General features: G+C 41.3%; 1 protein-coding gene across 1 annotated transcript; it reads right to left on the bottom strand.

The window, feature by feature from the left end:
• Nucleotides 1-11,243: 11,243 nt before the first annotated feature.
• LOC134448477 (transmembrane protein 158) lies at nucleotides 11,244-13,088 on the bottom strand. The gene has a single exon (XM_063198147.1). It carries the CDS (start codon nucleotides 12,893-12,895, stop codon nucleotides 12,197-12,199), a length of 699 nt encoding a protein of 232 aa, XP_063054217.1. The 5' UTR covers nucleotides 12,896-13,088; the 3' UTR covers nucleotides 11,244-12,196.
• Nucleotides 13,089-20,795: the final 7,707 nt, after the last annotated feature.

The following is a 20,795-nucleotide window of genomic DNA, read 5'->3' as shown; positions in this document are numbered from 1 at the left end:
TAAAGTAAAATATATGTCACATATTACAGAGCACACGGCATAATTTTGGCTTGAAAATACTGCTTGTAAAATACAACTTGTGCTTCCTTCGAAGGTATCATGTAGAAGTGAGAGACCATGCTGAAGTGGGAGCTATATAAGACTGAGCCCTCCCACCATTGCTGAGAGCTTTTGTATGTTACAGCTACTTAAAACAGACACATTAAAATTGGAAATGTAAAAAATAATGTATGAGTTGGAAATGATACTCTGATTCTGAGAAACAATTGTGAGAAGCAAAGCATGTGTCGTTGAATGTTGGAAACAACATCCCTCTTTAATTAATTATAACATACTGTACTTTGCAGGACACAATATTTTACATGCGTTTTACTGTATACATACCTACTGTATACTGCAGCGTTTTTACTGTAGTATATTTATTAAGCGCATAAACACACAAGGTAAACTAAATCAATTTAATTTTCTTTAAAAAAATATATATATATTTGTTATTGCAGGTGTAGGTGCTGCCAGGTTCAGACTCTACAGAGCAGGTCAAATGAATCTTTTGACCAAATCCTACTCTTCCTTAAACTCTACTGTTCCTTCATGGTCTTCTCCCTTAATGATAACAGCTTCTGGTCCATCTGGAACCACACAGGCCATTGTTGATATAGGCTGTATTATAGTCGCCAGTGACAAAAACGTGTGTGACAAAAACTCAATGCATGTGAACCAGCATATACCAAAGGATATAATATTAATGATAACAGCCTCTGGTCCATCTGGAACCACAACAGGCCATTGTTACCTCCGCCATTCTCCAGTCTGAGTTCTGGTCCCTCTTTACCCAGCAGGGTTGCATTCAGAGCCCACTGGAACTGGGCAGCAGTAGAGTAGAGTAGAGTAGAGTACTTTTATTAATCCCGAAGGAAATTCAGGTGTCTGTCAGCTTACATAAATACACAAATCCAAACATACACAAAGAATTTATACACATAATTGAACATTACAGTAAAAGTGTACCGCCACACACGCTCTCTCTCTCTCTCTCACATACACACATGCTCTCTCTCTCACACACACACACACATTGTCCCACCCACCCGCACCCACACCCACACCCACACACACATATCCCTACACACACACAAGGTCCTTGTAGGGTATCATGTTGCATACATACACACTACACACTAGTGGTGTGCATTGGCACTGCCCTCACGATCCGATTCGATCACGGTTCGGGAGGTAGCGATTCGATTCGATGCGATTCGATCCGATCCGATTCAATTCTACAATGCATTGCAATGCATTACATTTCTACTGAAAGCAAAGCAAATGTTTCATCAGTCATGATGAGGCAATACAAGTAGTCAGATACTGAGCAACAATTTATTGGCTGTTTTCTGTATCAGTCTGGATCAGTCTGTTGTGATTTTGGGACATTGTTGTGATTTTGGGACAATTGTGACATCTAGTGGCCATTATGGCCTTGTTATTCTTCTTTGGTGGGCGTGTGATCATGTTTGTTTTTGTTTTCATTGATCCATTTTGCCATGTGCTATGTCTCCGCCCCTTGTTTTTGATTCGCTGCCTCTGCCACCTGAAGCCCATCTCTGCCTGCCTGATTGCAAGTTTGTTTGGTATTACCAAGGAGAGTAGAGACAGGAGAGCTTACTGACGTCATAACAGCGTAGTACGAAATGATGGCGAGGGGAGTACGGAAATGTTATTCTTCTTCTACGGTCAGTATTGGACGCATCAGGGAAGCATGCAATGCCACTTCCGCGAGGGTCGGAGTGTGGAACAGGTCATAGGACAACGTGAATGTTTGTCAGCTGTCCTTAATTACCCCCAGCAATTACTGCTGACCAACAGCTGAAGTTAATTTGGCCACAAATTATCCATCATGGTGTCGCCCCCACTGACCATGCGCAAGGGAGTACGGAGATTGTATCCATCGCACCCACTGACCAATGACCATGCACAAGGGAGTTAATTTTCCATCCACTTGTGTCCTCAGGCAACGCCCCCGTACTACACCGTGGCCAATGCATTTCCCCCCGAGAGATTGTTCTTATGTCGAGTTTCTTTGGTATTACCAAAGAGGCTTGAGACAAGAGGGCTTACTCACGTCATAACAGCGTAGTACGAAATGATGGCGAGGGGAGTACGGAAATGTTATTCACTGTGGAACAGGTCATAGGACAGCGTGAATGTCTGTCAGCTGTCCTTAATTACCCACAGCAATTACTGCTGACCAACAGCTGCCGTTAATTGGCCACAAATTATCCATCATGGTGTTGGCCCCACTGACCATGTGCAAGGGAGTACGGAAATTGTATCCATCGCACCCACTGACCAATGACCATGCGCAAGGGAGTTAATTTTCCATCCACTCGTGTCCTCAGGCAACGCCCCCGTACTACACCGTGGCCAATGCATTTCCCCCCGAGAGATTGTTCTTCTGTTGAGTTTCTTTGGTATTACTAGCTACCTGTTCCTTTGTTCTACACTGAGTCTTTGAAGTGCTGCTTCGGTGAGTGACTGTGCAATCCTTGTTTAAAACTTTTTCATTATTGCTCTGTGGAATATTTTGCTCTGGACTATTTTTGATTTGAAGAACTTTTGCTTGTGGAGAATTACTGGATTTAAAGAGACACTGTACTGAAGATATCTTTTGTTTTGGGATTATTGGAATTTTGCATTACCTTGACTTTGAGAACTTGCCATTTGGATTTTGGAACTTTATTTTTTATTTTTTTCATTTTGCCCTTCATTATTGGACTTTTTTGTTGTGGAGCTTTACCTTTTGAAAAACGTGGATTATGAATCTTCTGTGCTTTTGAACTTCATTAAAACCCCTGAACCTTTTGTTACATCTGCATCTGAGTCCAGTTCTTAGATTAGTTGGGTATCAAACCCAGATTTTTCTTCACCGTTGTAACACAGTCTGTATCAGTCTTGTAATGCTTTGAAGTAGTTTTATTTAATTTAACATTCATTTGCTCTCGAAATATCTACGGAAGTAATTGAAACTTTAAAAAAATGCTGCATTGATCCTGGAACTTGCCGCATCGATCCTGGAACTTCCATGCCCCGCATTGGATTGGATCGTTTGGATTGGATTGGATTGTTGACACCACTACTACACACACAAGATAAACATGTTCAGTAAACATAAAAGAGCCAGAGTAGTTCTAATTATTGTGCATTCTAGAAGTCCCTCAGTTCAAAAAGCAAACAAAAATAAAAAAGGAAAATTTAAGGCAGTTGATAAGATAGGTGAGGGCTGGACTCAGAGAAACGGGACAGGACAATTGGCTCGTTCAAAAAGTCGAGAATCCCAAGAAAGCCGACCGGGAAAGTGGGGGTGAAGATTTGGTGACGCAATGTCAGATCGATAATTATCGAGGTTGATCTCTGGCGGAAGTATAGAACAACGAGTTCCCGAGCTTATGTTTTGTATGACGACACACGCATCATCAGCATGGCGCCCATGCATGGAACTAGCCTGTAAACAGTATCATAAATGCTAAAATATCATCTTGTAATCACTATCAACAACACCAGTTGATGTCATTCAATTGCAGATGTACATATGTCAGTAATGCTGGTCTCTGACTGTTTGATTTAGCCTACTTAAGCTAAAATGATATGTCGTGGGTGTGGAGGCTCAAGGTGAGGTGAAAAAAAGAAAAGAGAACCAAAACAAAACACGCATGAATCCCGATTGTTCCGGGATCTGTGGCGTTCATGTGCCAAACTCCAGAACTCGATTGTCATATGAGCAGTGTCGTCAGCTGTCTCGAGAGGTCCCGAGCTGGTGAAGGCAACAAATAGTAGATTCTGAGATGTAGACATCAGCTTCAGGTATCACTCTAATGACAGCATTGTCTGGGGTGAACGCAACCCACTCGGTGAACACACAGTATTTCAAAGAGGTGTGCACCCTGTTAACACTGCAGCTAGAGATGCCGGGAGAAAAGGTAAATGTTTGTAGCCTAACTACTTTCACTAGTGACACTTTGTAATAGTGATGGGAAAATGAGGCTTCCTGAACCAATGAGGCTTTCAGGCAAAAAGGTTCGAAGTATTCGAAGCATTTTTCGAAGCATCATGTCTCACTGGCGCCATCTGGTGTGCAATGAAATGGCACGGGAGGCATTGATTTCATTTGAACTTTTTTTTCTTGTGTCTTATTTGTATCCGTTCCGTTTCAATAAATGTGATGGGGTGTGTGTATGGAATTAATGACTCGTGATTGTGGAACACTCAAATCAAGTTTAACGCTGACCCTGTGTTATCGTGGAAGTGAGAGAGAGCATAATTTTGTGGAGGTCGGCGCGCGACCGGGAGTGATCGGCCATAAACGCAACACAATAAGCAGCCAATTACACCGGAAAGAAATATAATGAATAGAGTCACATTATATGAATGAAATGTTGGCCTAGGCCTAATTCAAGGGATTCTAACAAATATCAGTTATCCGCCCCTTATATTCGAACTCACAATAAAGGTAGCATTCCATCGCCTTCACCACTATGCCAGGCTCGCAGATAATTTCATTGTTTACTTGGTCAACTTTGACAGAAGGCTACCCTGCGAAATCAAGAATTGGTGGAACTGTCATCATCACGTGGCTACCACAAGGATTTGAACCGATGATTCAGAGAATCCAGGTCGGACAGTTGAACCACTGCGCCAGCCGCTTGACTCACTTAGATGGCAGAGCTGACCTTGCTTCTTGTAGTCAATATGATACTTGTAAAGTTTATTAAAACCCGCACAAAACCCATTCAAAATAAAAGATGTCTGCACTCTTAGGCCTATTTAGCTGTATATAGTTGAGTACTAATAATTGCTGACGGAACTGCTGTTTCATTTATGGTAGCTTAGCTCAAGGTAGGCCTAGAACTAAAACAATTTTCCACTTCGTCTTCGGAAGCGTCTCACTTTGAAAATCTACTTCAAAAGGGAATTGCATAGATCATATTTGGACATTTGGGTCAATCTACGGCATGAGCTGAATTTATTGTATAGTGGAACCAAATCAAAGTCACTAGGCCTACATATCCAGTCTCAGCACTCGCACAACAAACGCAATCGGAAAACTTGACAAGTGCTCCAAGGCGCAGAAAGCTTGTTTGAGTAGCGGCGCGCAATGAGACATCCACTCGCCTCGCAAAATGTGAAGCCTCATCTGGCATTGTCACATGGTTTTTATTGACGACACACGCCTCGAAGCGAGGCTTCAGATTTTACGCCCACTTTTGCTCGAAGCAGGCTTCGAAGCCTCGCTTCAAGTTTCCCATCACTACTTTGTAACCTTACTTAAAATCAATAAAAACTTGCAGATTGTAAATAGTTCGCCTTCTTGTTGTTCTTAGACCTTGTTAGCATTTTAAATCATGTTAGCATTTCGCTAGGTGTTTAAAAGCATTGCAAACAAACATGTTTCGAGTTCGGTGCCTACACTCACCCTCTCGCGTTGGGAAAACTCACATGTTTAGATGTTTAAAAGCAGTCCAAGGGCCTTAGTAAATCCACAAGGTTAAAAGTAAAGGTTAATAGGCAGTTTTGGCGATCTCAGTTCATGTTTAACTCATAGTCCATTCAAACATTCAAAACAAAAGCCATCGCCTGGTTGGCGGTCATGTGACACGGTTATGATAAGAGACGCCGAGTCACAGCAACACACAGGCAGAGAGACTGGATAAGATAATACCAGAGACAGTCTATTATGAATTAAAATAATCTTTGATAATATACTCCTAGAATCTCTGTCACAGGCTTGTTTCGCCTACCCGGCCTGAATGAAAATATTAAAGTAGAAGACGCTACTCGGCTTGAACGCAGTTCCATTTCATTACATTTTCAATCCGTTTTCATTAAATTATCGGATATTTTATTGGAAAAAAATTATATCGGGCCGATATTTAAAAAAAGCCCATATCGGCCGATATTTTAGGGGGCCGATATATATCGTGCATCTTTAACTATAATGTAATGTAATATAACGTGAATACTAATCACTATGCAGTATCAACATAATACATACGTTCTGAATTTTTTATACTGTATAGCAAACCAAGCCTTTCGAAAATCAACGTAAATTTGAGGGAATTATGGCCATCTGAAGAGTATGAATCACCAAAAACTCACTGCAACTGGTTGAGCCAGCAGGCTGCGCTAACATGGCCGCCATGCGCGGACGTTCGACCTGCATGACGGGAACGCGGATGGCACATCTAGTCTTAAGGGGTCTTACACACCAGGGCGGTAAAGCGTCGCGGAACTGCCGCGTTTTTTACCGGCGTCGGTGAAAATACATTGAAACATATCTGTCCTTACACACCAACCAGCGGTAGTCGAGCGTCAGCGGCGCGGGAGCCGGCTCCGCGCCGCGCTGCATTTGGAAAATAGAACTCGAGCATATTTTTCACGCCGGCGACCGGCGGTGTCTCATTCAAACGAATGGCAAAGTAGCATGCTAGCTTTGGCTGTGGGGAGGGTTTTGAATAGGACTGGCCGCGCACGCCGACGCTGTCAGTGTGAAAGGCAGAGAAAAACACGCCGGCCAAAACTAAGCAGAAAGACCTTTTTGCTTAGTTTTTCTCTGCCTTTCAGCGTTGGCGTGCGCGGCCAGTCCTGTTCAAAACCCTCCCCACAGCCAAAGCTAGCATGCTACTCTGTCATTCATTTGAATGAGACGCCGCCGGCCGCCGCCGTCAAAAAATACGCTCGAGTTCTATTTTCCAAATGCAGTGCGGCGCGGAGCCGGTTGACGCTCGACTACCGCCAGTTGGTGTGTAAGGACCGATATGTTTCAATGTATTTTCACCGACGCTGGTAAAAAACATGGCCGGGTCTTAGGGGCAAAACATACCAAGGCGGAACGGGACGAACGCGGTCTTTCTGCTTAGTTTCGGCCGGCGTGTTTTTCTCTGCCTTTCACACTGACAGCGTCGGCGTGTGCGGCCAGTCCTGTTCAAAACCCTCCCCACAGCCAAAGCTAGAATGCTACTTTGCCATTCATTTGAATGAGACACCGCCGGTCGCCGGCGTGAAAAATACACTCGAGTTCGATTTTCCAAATGCAGCGCGGCGCGCGCCGCTGACGCTCGACTACCGCCGGTTGGTGTGTAAGGACAGATATGTTTCAATGTATTTTCACCGACACTGGTAAAAAACGCAGCCGTTCCGCGACGCTTTACCGCCCTGGTGTGTAAGGGGTCTACACACCAGGGCGGTAAAGCGTCGTGGAACGGCCGTGTTAGGGGTCCCTGACGCGGCCGTTGTGTAAGACGCCCTGATGTGTTAAGACCCTATAGGATGTCTGTGGTCAAGACAGGCGAGTCTACCTGCGCCAGTCCACCGAGCAAAGTCACCATAAAGGCAAGCCACCATACTGCACATTCATCACTTGCCTGTTTCATGCTTATGGTTAACAGGCACCGTCCTACTGCACTATAAATCTGACTACACTGTTTCTCTCTATCTCCCATGCAGATCAGCACAGCAGACAGCCGACACACCCGTTCCATTGTTTGCATGATTGTTTAACTACTCTTCTGGTTCTTATTCTTTTGATTCGTGATGTTTAGTTTAATATATATTTTGTTTCACTGTGGTGACTTTCAACATTTGTGTAGCATGTATGTTGTATGGAAGATGGTGGAAGAACACCTAGAGGACTGCCATTTAATTTGTCTCACTGTATCACTTTTTTTTTAAAGGATTTTTGCTATGCTTTGTGTGCTAGGTTAATGAGGCCAGACAAATACAATTCACATGATGAATTCATCTCAGCTGGTTCATTTTTCACTCAAACTATTATTAAATAAAGCACAAAATTAAGAGTTTCTAAATCAGCAATCCTGACACACACCTAAGTAATCTGTTGCCTCCAATCACTGAACAGGTCATTAAGTCACTGGGTTAGAGAGTTTACACTCCTTTTTATTCTTGGTTATTGGATCACGTTATCTTATATTTGCCATTTGCTCATCAATTGTTTACGGTCAAGAATGATTTTTTTTCTTTCACATATGACTGTGCTTTCTTTAGCACTTCACCATCTGAGCACAGACGTATCATGGTAAAGGAACCTTACAACACTTTGACTAATAGAATATCTAAATGTCTCGTGACCACAGGCCTCAATGGCCAGTACAAAAAAGTTTAGGCCAAGCCCTGCATTCAACCTGCTGGCACTCACTGAAACTGGATTGAAACCCCAATGCACCATCCTCTACTTCAGGGATGTCAAACTCAGGCCCGGGGGGCAAATTTGGCCCACAGAGCCATTTTATTTGGCCCGCGAGATCATGTCAAATGTCTATTACAGTTGCCTCACATACACCATTAATGCATAGCGTAATATAACTTGAACATGGAATTTGCTGTGTCATAGGATGTGTGGACATATTTGAAATAACAAATATGATGGGAAAAAGTGTATGTGAAATTTAACTATGAGTATGAAGTGCATGCATGCACAATTTTAGTCCATTTTTAAAAAATAATTGAGGAGTTCTGCCCACGACTTTGTTCCAGATTTTGATTTTGGCCCTCAGTCAATTTGAGTTTGACACCCCTGCTCTACTTTTTCTCTCTCTCATTGCCCATATTTGACTAAATGAAGAGGAACAGGTGTTGTGGCTGATGATAATCAATGAGTGGACTTGCTCCCCAAGACTTAAGTCACAACAGGTGTCTATGCTACCTACGTCTACATATACACAGAAACTTCACCTCTGCACAGCAATGGACAATTAAGGATCATGTGCTTTTCTTTTAATGGTGTTTAATTATATTATGCAGTCTATTTTATGTTTTCTGCACATATGGAGTTATTCATTTCACTTCAAGCTAGCCTAAAAGGAAAGGTTTGAATTTGACAAATAAATCTTACAAGTGCACGTTTCATGCACTGCACCAGGACGCTGGATACTGAAACCTGTGGAACTGAACCAACAGAATAAAGCCTTCTTCTTCTTCTTCTTACTGCTATTTATTGGCAGTTGGCAAGCAACTTTTGGTGTGCATTACCGCCACCTTCTGAAATGGAGTGTGGGTCTGGAATACTAAACTACTCTAATCAAAGGAAAGACAAGGATAGAAAAGAAAAAAGGAAAGAAAAGAAAGGGGGGAAAAAAGAAAAAAATTACAGTCTCCATAGGAGACCAGTTTACCTAAAAAATAAAAAAAAGTGACTAAAGCATGGCTCTCCTGTTTGCCTTTGAAGAATTTCTTTCAGCTTTAGAGGTACTGTAGGCCCTATATGTTTATCTCCCTCAAGGCTTCTACTCAGCTCCTGTCTCGCCTAGTGATATTTAGCACATTCCTCTATGACATGCTCAGAGGTTTCCAGAGTGTTACAGTCACTGCATTTTCCATCTTCATGCTTCTTCAATAAAAACAACATGCTAGTTAAACCTGTGTGGCCTACCCTCATCCTAGACACCACGTCTTCTTCTTGTGTGTTTCTGTAAGTATCTCTGCCCCGTCCCACTGTTTTCTGGATACTGTAAAAATGTCTACCAGTTAGTCCATTGTCCCATAAGTCCTGCCATTTTTGCCTAATCTTGCACTTGATTATAGCCTACTCTTAAATTATGTTTTACTGTACTTAACATTCATTTCTACAGTAGGCTGATCAGTTGCTTTCTTGGCATGCTGGTCTGCCAGCTCGTTCCCTGTAACTCCAATGTGCGCAGGCACCCACAACATAGTTACACTGATCAGAATAAAGCCCTGCTTAGATTCTCCTTTTGTCTGTGCTCTCAATACAGGTTATTTCACTAATTACCTCATTAACCTGTCTTAAGTGGCAATTAAGATCAGCTGGTTCATTATATTGGCTGGAGAAAATTTCTGGGTTTTTACTCTCTGAAACCGTCTACATACTGTATATTCCAAGATTTTGACTAGTCCAGTGATGGCCAACCTGAATTCAAAAGCTATAATCCAGGGCCACAGATTCCAAATGACCTGTTTGATCTGTCCACATGCCCTAATTGGACGGGGGAAACTAGGTTGGCATATGTGCCACTTAACTGTAGCCTCTGAAGCCAGATTGCCCTTCACTCAATCAGCATGATATTTATGACTTTATATCATGGGACTGCTGGACCCAGAATATATCCAAAATTCAAAATACTTTACAGAGTGTGCATTTACTGGGCAAAGAACATTTTCATTAAACAGCCGAGGCAATATTTTTCCATTGGGAGGTTTGATGCATCCTACTGTGTGATTTAAATGGGCCTGTCCTTCTCTTACCTCTCTGTCACAAGCTGCTCACAAGCTTCTTTACAAGCTCAAAATGAATTGGTAGGCTTTGATTTGAAATATGGTGATGTTTGGTGAGTTCTTGTTGGATTCATACGCTATATCAAGCACTTTTGGTGCAAATTAGCATGTTCTTAACACGACACTTTTACCTGTAACAATGCACCTTTCCTTGTTTTACTCAAGGCTCACAATTTACTGTTCATATGTACAAAAAAAATTCTGAACCTTAAACCTACTTACTTTGTCATTGCATCGACAGTCTCCTCAAGACTTTAAACTGTACTCTACATTGCTTTCCTATTTATTGCCTTGCCTACATTGCCTTTAAACAATATGCGTTGCTGTCTAAGCCGCGTTGGATGAATCCTATTTGTAGCCTAATATAAACACAGGTTGCAACAGTGACTAAAGGGGGTTTCTTGAGTCCGGTACCACTTGCTTACTCTGATTACCTTCCCCGATTTGGTGTCTGTTCATGGACACAATTGGAAGTTGTTTTGAATAAAAGACATGCTGAGTGTAATGTTAGTTGAGTACATTCACACCTTAAATAGTGGTATGAGGGATTAACAGTACTTCTGTTTTGAGGGGGGAAATCGGCACCATTATAGTTAGAGCTTACAACTTTCTTTCGTGCCAACTGCACGTTTCCATATCATATGAGTTTCAAGGGCAGCTTACAATAACTGCAAATAATATTATGGTTACATGTATTATTATCATTATGTCCATGAGCCTGACCAGATAACATTGACCCCTGTGGTTGGTTCTGATATGTTATGTTATGTGTTCACTGTTCACCATTAAACTAATAAGGATAATTTTAACAATGTGCTGATGTAAATGAAAGCTTGCAGCTTGGGATGACCTACTCTTGAAAACTACATTAACCTCAGTATCATAACAGTGACAAGTGCACTTTCCATGGGTTCCACCAGGATGCTCACTGGGCGTCTAAATAATTTCATGAGGTGGAGTAATTTATTAGGTGGTAAGTTCTAACAATCAACCAGTCTCAGAGGTGTAGCATATCAAATGAAAACATTAAACAGGGATAAAGATAAGCACAAATTCACCCACCAATATGGAACCAGCAGACTACTTGTTGGCCCAAGGACAACCAAATCTCAGTAACAGCAGAAAAGGAAATAGAGTGCTGGTTATTCATCCGCTATAGGCTACTATGGGAAACTGAAGCTGTGGCCAGAATGGGTCTCGTGTACTTAAGGAAACTGTTGAACAAACTCAACTGCAAACAGCTATGTATAGGCCTATAGGTATATAGTAAATTCTTAACATTAGGAAAGGATGAATTCATGAAAATAAAATAGCCTAATAAAAGTATTCTGATCAATTTTATTATTACGTTTGTCTATGCCAGAGACTAACAATTTTGAATGTTTCTTCATTATTCTTTTTTTATGTCAAGTGTATACAAATAATTACAAATATGGATAGTACCTCGCTTTACATAAAATCTCATTTTCTGTCATCTAATCAAAACGTGTAAAACATCAGGGTAAAGATTTTGTATTCATGGCTATCTAACATAGAAAACATGAAGGAAGAAAATAGTTAGGCTAAGTCATAAGAACCCACATGCAGGCCAAAAGTAGACTACCTAAGACAATATACTTTTGTAAACACTAGAAATTAAGCAAGATTCTACAAAGATATAAAAACCTTACAAACGACATTGGGTCTAATATTTCTAAGAAAGTTTGACTGGAAAAATAAATAAATTCAGAATAGATCAAAATAGGTTGACTATTGAACTGCAAACAGAAACAACTCACTGAATTGGAAACACAGTATGCAACACTCTTTGACAAGTATACCAAATGGTTGTAAACTACAATATTTCACTGTTAGGTCACTGTTTTCGACTCCAGGGTCATATCAGTGCCTTTCCCTATCTTGATCGCCTCTGCTCCATTCCATTGGGTAAGAACCCTGCAATAATAGGCACTGGCCATATGAGAGCAGCAACGCTCCACACAATGATAACTAATGTCATGAAGCAAGCAACTAGGGTTGATTCGATGGGTTTGCGGTTTAACCTCCAACTCTTGTCCCCCTTCAGTTCATCAAGGCCAAAGTCTACACAACAAAAGTTTATGGGATCCCCTGATTGTTGCCCTCGCCAGTTTGTTTGCCCAAACCTCCTATATCTCGCCATCCCGCACCCGACGCAGAGTCTGAATTCTTGTTGTCCACCGGTAACTCCTAAGTGCTCGATAACAACAGGTGAGATGGCGCGGTTGAAAGCAGCAGAGAAAAATGATCTGCCGTGGTTGTTGGTGGTGTAAATAAACACATCGCACTGAAATCCAAAGTTGCTACCCCACCGCGCCACAAGTGAGGTGGGGAAAAGCCTCTGAACGCTGACGTTACACTGGGGCAGCGGCTGGGGCGAAGTCTCCGATGATGCCTCTGTCTCCTCCACCGATCTTTTGGCATAACGCACGTCCACCTCCAAGTTCGCCAAAAATCTATTAGTGGAGTTGATTGGAGAAAGCAGAAGGTCCTCGTCACTCCAGCCGTCGGATAGCTTTAGTAATAAGGCCACACTGCTCAGAGCTAGCAGAACATTTAAGGAGTTGTTCAGCATGGCACAGGTTGCGACTCCCCTCGCATGGTGCGTCGCGGGGAAAAAACAACTGAAGATACGGAGCTTTCAGTGACAACCTGCGGGTGGAGACGAGTGGTACAGCTGATACTCGAGGAGACATCCATTCAGTGGGCGCTGTGAGTCTTCTGTTTTACCTACTGCACGCATAACACGGGGACATCAGCTGTAGCGAAACATCAACGCCCCCTCCTTACAGCCAGGCAGTTGGATACTTTGGACTGGGTGGTAAAGCCTGCGCTCGCCCACTCAGGTGGGTGAGAGAGCTAGTGTGACGCGCTACCTGTAGTGGCTGGCTACTGATGTGTGAGGAGAGAAGACCAAGGAAGGCGCGACAGATGTTTGACAGAACAGCAATTGTCAAACCCTTTCAGAAATATCCATGACCTTTCATTTCAGGAATTGGACAAATTGTTTAATTTATTTATAGCTACACAGTAAATGTTGCGGTGTTACTTCAACAATTACAGAGCTCATTTAAGTCCAAATGATGTCAAATCAACTCTCTAAGTGTTAAATGATCACTGCAGAATTTACTGTGTATTATTATTGAGAGTGCATGGCTGTTCTTCTTCATAACTGCTGATTGCTGTGGATAACCATGCACATCAAGCTCAACGTTTTGAAAAGTGTGTAGCATATAATTGCCTTGACTGAAACCAATTTTGCAAACATTTTTTAACAATAAATAAATAACTAGGTCTATATAGTAAATGAAAAAAATGTCATAGACCTTGCAGTATTCAGGCGTGAAATACAACCACCACTTTAATTCAAGAGTAAATTTAAGAGTGAATGTGGGCTATGTTTTGAGGCATTGGGCATTTGGTGAGATGGGAGTGTCCGTTGTGGTCCAATCACATAATTGGATATACAGTCCCTTGCACCACTAATTGGCTACAAATTTCATTGGAAATGGCACTCAGTCAGAGCACATTCAACCTGGCACTCCGTCACACTGATCTCTAATTGAACTATAGGATATAGCCTATCACAGAGAGTGTGGCTAAAACAGATTTTAATTTTGAAAGAAAAAAATATTTTACAAAAATATAGAAGTATATTATCTCAGACAAAGGTCTTGGCAGTGCAGGAATGTGTTGGAACAACCTCCCTTTTTTGATTTTTTCATAGGCCTATGTGTCTTATATGTTTTTGTCAACACCATCAGACACAATGAAAAGAGACATACAGTGTATGTAGACCTATTTTTACAAAGGAATAATTGTATTTAATTCAACAGCATTGAAGATATGCTATAGCCTACATATTGTAATTATATTCATGTAAAACACATCACAGACAAGTAAAACCCCGTCTGATGGTGACATCGATGACACCAACGACGGTGACAGGGTAGCTTGTTCCACATGTGACTGAATTATGCTTGTTAATAAAATATTAAGATATATAGTTTTCATTTTTATCCAAAATTAGCCTCCACTGAGGAAAATTTGGAGGCTTTTGTCAACACCATCAAACAAACAAAAATCTGATGGAGGAGACAAAAATACTTTACATATGCATAATTTGTTCACATTAGCCATTTTGTTTTATTGTTCACATTCTGCATTTTGTTGCAGTTTTTTTAGGTGCCTCATACCTAAAACCCTTTTTCAAAACATATATCAATATAATATGTTATATCATATTTTTATACAAAGATGACAGTGTTGACATGTTATGGTTGTGACAGTGCAGTGTCGAAACCAATTAGCAAATTTAAGAGAAAATAATAGGTAACACTTTACTTTACGGATCGCTTATAAGGTGGTAATTTCATGTTAATTTCAGTTATTTCATAGTTATTTCAGGGTAATAACTGTTTGTTTTTAGTAACAACAGCAATATAACCATACAGTTTCCAGTGCATTGTGGTGACACCCTGATGACTCGCAGCACGGTGACACTTTGTTGACACACACACACACACACACACACACACACACACACACACACACACACACACACACACACACACACACACACACACACACACACACACACACACACACACACACACACACACACACAATGCATTGGAAACTGTATGGTTATTTTGCTGTTGTTACTAAAAACAAACAGTTATTATCTTGAAATAACTGAAATAACTATGAAATTAACACAAAATTACCACTTTATTAGCGATCCGTAAAGTAAATAATAAACTTACACAGGAGCTTCTGTGATGGTGAAGTAGAGATTAAGGTTTGAAAAGGGATCCTCAGTAATGCCCTTATGTATGCCTGAATTTATTGTCTTAATAAATATATATCTGGCGGTGGTGATAGGCTAAATATGTGGGACACATTTTGAGCAAACAGAAAATAACGTCAAATACTGTTCTAAACTCACTCTTTGCAGTTCTGTAGAACAATGCTATTTCGATATGTCCTTCCATGTAATGTTGATATCATTTCATTCTATCAGATGGAGAGCACTGATTCTATCAGGCGAGAGCACTGAGTAATTCCTACCCCCAACAACCTGGTGGGTCAGGATTCAGACCAGCAACTCTCATGGCTACAAGTGTCACCCTAAACGCTTCCCATGTGATTTCATACCTTTCATGTCTGTCTCATGACTTATCCATGTGAAGATGCGACTAGAAAACTCTCAGCAATAATCTTTATGGAATGACTCATCATTTCTCCTTTCAAGTTCAAGAGAGAATACACATGGTGCCTGTATAAATTATTTTGGTTACCGTTTTGCATCTCCGAATGGTTTGCAGGCCAGACTTGTGTCCATGATTGAGGAGGTATTTGGCAGAATCACCCTTGTCATACACATAAACTCACGTATACACGTACGTACACATGTGCCACGCACGCGCGCACGCACACGTGCACGCGCACACACGCGTGCACAGTACATGTACAGTCATTTGCATTACTAAGTTGTTTACACCTGAAAGTGCCTCTGGCTGATTTCCATCAAAGAGGCTTTTATTGAAAGCCATGCTGGATTACCCTCCTTGTATCTCTGACACACACACACACACACACACACACACACACACACACACACAAACACGCCCATGCATGCATGCACGCATGCACACACACACCCATGCATGCATGCACACACACACACACCCAGCACACTGCCAAACTTGGCACACCTGTCTTGTCCACCATACATAGTGCATACGTTCATAAATATACTCTTACACACTACCTAAACCCAAAAATAATTGACTTCTTAATATCAGATATACTCCAGACAATTTAGTGGCGCAAAGAGGGGGGGAATGTAAATGGCTTTCCTGCAGCTCATTAATTATGCTATAAAAATGTAAATTGCTTCAGTGCCAAAAATGCTAATGGGACTGAGATAAAAGCCTCCCGTGCCAAAAGGACAGCATATAAAAGATTCATTCTCTTAAAATATAATTCTTTTATTCAGAGCCATAAATGGAGAGAGGGCCCCCATCCAGTGTGTCTTCTGGCTGGCTTTCTGTTTGGGCCTGGACAAGGGTGATTGGCTTGATTCTTCATCCACGCCGGAGTAATATTCACCAGACGAACGGATTTAATTAGCTATTGGATGGTGGGTGACTTCTGTAGCCTCCTCAATAGTGGAGATTCGGGGCTGCAGACAGCTTTGGCCAGGCCCGTCACAAAGTCCCCTAAAAGGCACCCCACAGTGTGATGGGGACCCAATTCTGATCCCCCTGCCTTCTTGGGCCCAGGACAACTGACCTCTTTGCCCCCCAATAACTTCAGCAGCAGCAGCAGCAGCTTTGTGCCGTGAAGGGGCCCACGTAAAAGTCCATTGATTCTGACTTCGGACTCTCTTTCATAGCGCAGTAGCTTGTCGAGACGCTCGGCTGCCACCGCATCGCTATGGTTACCATCTGACCTCGGCCCTCCTCGGAGATCTGGCTTTATCTCAAAGTAGGGAAGCCATTAATAAAGAAGAGAATGTGGATTCCTTTAAAGTAGTCTTTCTCAACGGGGGCTCTACAGCCCCACAGGGGGTGTTAGGGAGCCCTAGGGGGGCGTCGAGAAGGATACAGCTGAGATGGGCTGGTGGTTACATGCCATTGGAGGGGCATCCTTTTTTTAATACTAAGGGGGCATTGGCAGGCTTATGATAAGGTCAAGGGGTTGTCAGGAGACTTGTGATGAGGTCCCGGGGGGCATTTATTCAAAAAAGGTTGAGAACCACTGCTTTAAAGTGATACCCTGTTCCCTTTTTGGAAATAAGCTTATTTTACAACTCTCCTTGAGTTAAATGATTGGGTTTTACCTTTCCCCTGTACTTCCTGCCGTTCTCTGAGTATGACAGTACAAAGTTTACCTCCAGGCTAGCAGTTAACATTGTGTCCTATGAGACCAGCTAGCCGCCAGCTGGTCTCATAGGACTCAATGTTAACTGTTAGCTTGGAGGTAAAATTTGTACTTCCTGCCGTTCTCTGATTGAAAAATGAATTGGTTTTACCTTTCTCCTGTACTTTCTGCCGTTCTCTGAGTACGGCAGTACAAAGTTTACCTCAAAGCTAGCAGTTAACATTGAGTCCTATGAGACCAGTTAGCCGCCAGCTGGTCTCATAGGACTCAATGTTAATTGCTAGCTTGGAGGTAAAATTTGCACTGCCATACTCAGAGAACGGCAGGAAGTACAGGAGAAAGGTAAAACTCAATCATTTAACTCAAGGAGAGGTGTAAAATAAGCTTATTTCCAAAAATGGGACAGTATCACTTTAAAGCATTATTAAGTCGTGTTATTTGGCAGTTTCCCTAGAAGTGGTTTCCTACCGGGAACAGGGGGTCACCAAGCATCCACATAGCTTGATTTTAAGGGGTTTAGTCATTTCAATGTAAGTATTTTTGGGGGCTTGGAGGCTGCTTGATGAGGCTTATAGTACATTATGAGTACCTATACCCCTCTATGCACAGACCTAGATGATAAACTGTCATAAGGGCTCATAAGATGCTATAATGTTCCATGTGAGGTGATAAGTCGTCAATGTGTGCTCTAAGTAAAGTGAAGTTCATATGCATGCATCGATAATGCACTGTATGCACATCTATACTGCATCATAATGTACTGTACCCATCAGGCAGCCTGTAGTTTATATCCTGTCATGAGCACTCAGAACACCCTTGGATTTATAAAGCTAGATTCATGGTTATTCATTACTGCTAACATAAAACATCATGAAACATCATGGGTGTTGTCATAATGCGTTGTGAGTAATTATAATGTGCATTATAATTTGTTATTAATGCACTCATAATGCACCATAGATATGGGCTTCATAGAAAGTGTTACCCAAGCATTTATTGGTGTTCATCAGACAGGACAGTGAAGCAGAGACAGGAAGCAAGTTGGGAGAGAGAGACGGGGAAGGGCCGGTAAAAAGACCCGGGCCAGGAATTGAACCCGGGTCAGCCGCGTAGTAGACGAGTGCCCTACCGTTAGCACCACAGTAGAGCCCATGTAATTAATAAGATGTTAAATGAATTCGAAAGCATTTAATTCATATGTCCACATGTATGTAGCCTCCCTCTCTCTCTCTCTCTCTCTCTCTCTCTCTCTCTCTCTCTCTCTCTCTCTCTCTCTCTCTCTCTCTCTCTCTCGCTGAGGTGTGACCTGTCAATCGGTCAACACGCACACACACACACACACACACACAGACACACACACAGACACACACACACACACACACAGACACACACACACAAACATTCTCTCTCTCTCTCTCTCTCTCTCTCTCTCTCTCTCTCTCTCTCTCTCTCTCTCTCTCTCTCTCTCTCTCCCTCTCTCTCTCTTAGTTTGTAAGAGGCTTTTTTTTTGGAAAACAACCCAAGGGAGCTGTTGAAGGGCATCAAAACAATGAAACAATGAAACAATGGTTTTGGTGCCAAGAGTGGTATGGCTGCGGGCGACAAGGGCCAAGCAGATGAATAATATCTGTTCTACAACAGATTTAATGGTAACACTTTATAATAAGTACCCCTTTTTAGGCATTACTTAAGGGTTAGTTAAGCCTTATTTTACCATTAGTTAACCCTTAGTGAATCACGAGTTAATCATTATGTAAGTATTATTTCTCATTTCCTAACTATTATCTACTACCGTTAGTAAATGGCTAGTGTGTGCTGATATAACGGTTCGCTAAGCAAAGTTAAGCACGGAAAGGTTTTCACTTTAAAAGTTCCCCAGATATGCGGAAGTAGTGAGTTGTAACTTCTTGTTAATGCATAAGCAATGCCTAACAAATCATTTGTTAACGTTTTGTAAAGCATGGAAAGGTTTTCACTTTAGATCAGTTCCCCATATATACTTAAGTAATGAGTTGTAACTCCTTGATAATGCATAAGCAATGCTTAACAAGTCATTTGTTAACGTTTTGGAAAGCATGGAAAGGTTTTCACTTCAAAAGTTCCCCAGATATGCGCAAGTAGTGAGTTGTAACTTCTTGTTAATGCATAAGCAATGCCTAACAAATAATTTGTTAACGTTTTGTAAAGCATGGAAAGGTTTTCACTTTAGATCAGTTCCCCAGATATACTTAAGTAATGAGTTGTAACTCCTTGACAATGCATAAGCAATGCTTATCAAGTCATTTGTTAATGTTTTGGAAAGCATGGAAAGGTTTTCACTTCAGAGAAGTTCCCCAGATATAGGCCTACTTAAGTAGGCATGGAAAGATTTTCACAGAAAAAGTTCCCCAGATATGCGTTATTAATGCGTTGAAACTTCTCGATAATGCTTACGCAATGCTTATCAAGTCATTTGTTAACGTTTCGGAAAGCATGGAAATGTTTTCACTTAAAAGGTTCCCCAGATATGCGTTAGTAATGCGTTGAAACTTCTTGGTAATGCATAAGCAATGCTTATCAAGTCATTTGTTAATGTGTTGTAAAGCCATAACAGGTTTTCACTTTAGATCAGTTCCCCAGATATACTTACTTAATGAGTTTTAACTCCTTGATAATGCATAAGCAATGCTTAAGAAGTCATTTGTTAACGTTTTTGGAAAGCATGGAAAGGTTTTCACTTTAGATCAGTTCCCCAGATATACTTAAGTAATGGTTCGTAATTCCTTGATAATGCATAAGCAACGCTTAACAAGTCATTTGTTAACGTCCAGAAACATCCATGAGGGGCAGTCACATGAGCCTCAACTTAGGCCTAGGCCTACTGTTTGCCATGCTACCAGTCATCACACACTAACCATTACAAAAGGGTTAAATAAGACTTCACTGATGCTAAAGCAAGAGTTTACAAACCGTTACCATACATGCCTAATAGTACTTGTTAATGGTTAGGTGGTAGGAGACAACAAAGAGATAATGTTTTTTTTTCATAAATAAAGGTGGGTTATCAGACATTTTAATGATGGTTTACTAATGCTTATCAGAAAGTTAAATCACCATAGACGAATGATTAATTAACAGTACTTAATAATTTCACAGAAATACATAATGACTGACTCATGATTCACTAAGGGTTAACTAATGCTTAATTTTGTTTAGCGAGTAGTTACATCAGCACACACTAACCATTTACTAACGGTATTAGTTAATGGTTAAGAAATGAGAAATAACACATACATAACGACTTACTCGTGATTCACTAAGGGTCAATTAATGTTAAAAATAAGGATTAACTAAGGTTTAACTTTGCTTAGCGAACCGTTACATCAGCACACACTAACCATTTACTAATGGTAGTAGATAATAGTTAGGAAATGAGAAATAATACTTACATAATGATTAACTCGTGATTCACTAAGGGTTAACTAATGGTAAAATAAGGCTTAACTAACCCTTAAGTAATGCCTAAAAAGGGGTACTTATTATAAAGTGTTACCGATTTAATCGTACAACTGCTACGGACTACCTTCAACTCCACCTCCACATCAACA

The sequence above is a fragment of the Engraulis encrasicolus genome, chromosome 5, assembly GCF_034702125.1.
Source record: "Engraulis encrasicolus isolate BLACKSEA-1 chromosome 5, IST_EnEncr_1.0, whole genome shotgun sequence".
Lineage (NCBI taxonomy): Eukaryota > Metazoa > Chordata > Actinopteri > Clupeiformes > Engraulidae > Engraulis > Engraulis encrasicolus.
The sequence above is the reverse complement of the archived record's forward strand: the minus strand, read 5'-3'. Positions and strand labels throughout refer to the sequence as shown.

What these genes read in the sequence shown, in the direction of transcription:
- LOC134448477 (XM_063198147.1), bottom strand. Translation starts at nt 12,895, where the DNA reads ATGCTGAACAACTCCTTAAATGTTCTGCTAGCTCTGAGCAGTGTGGCC.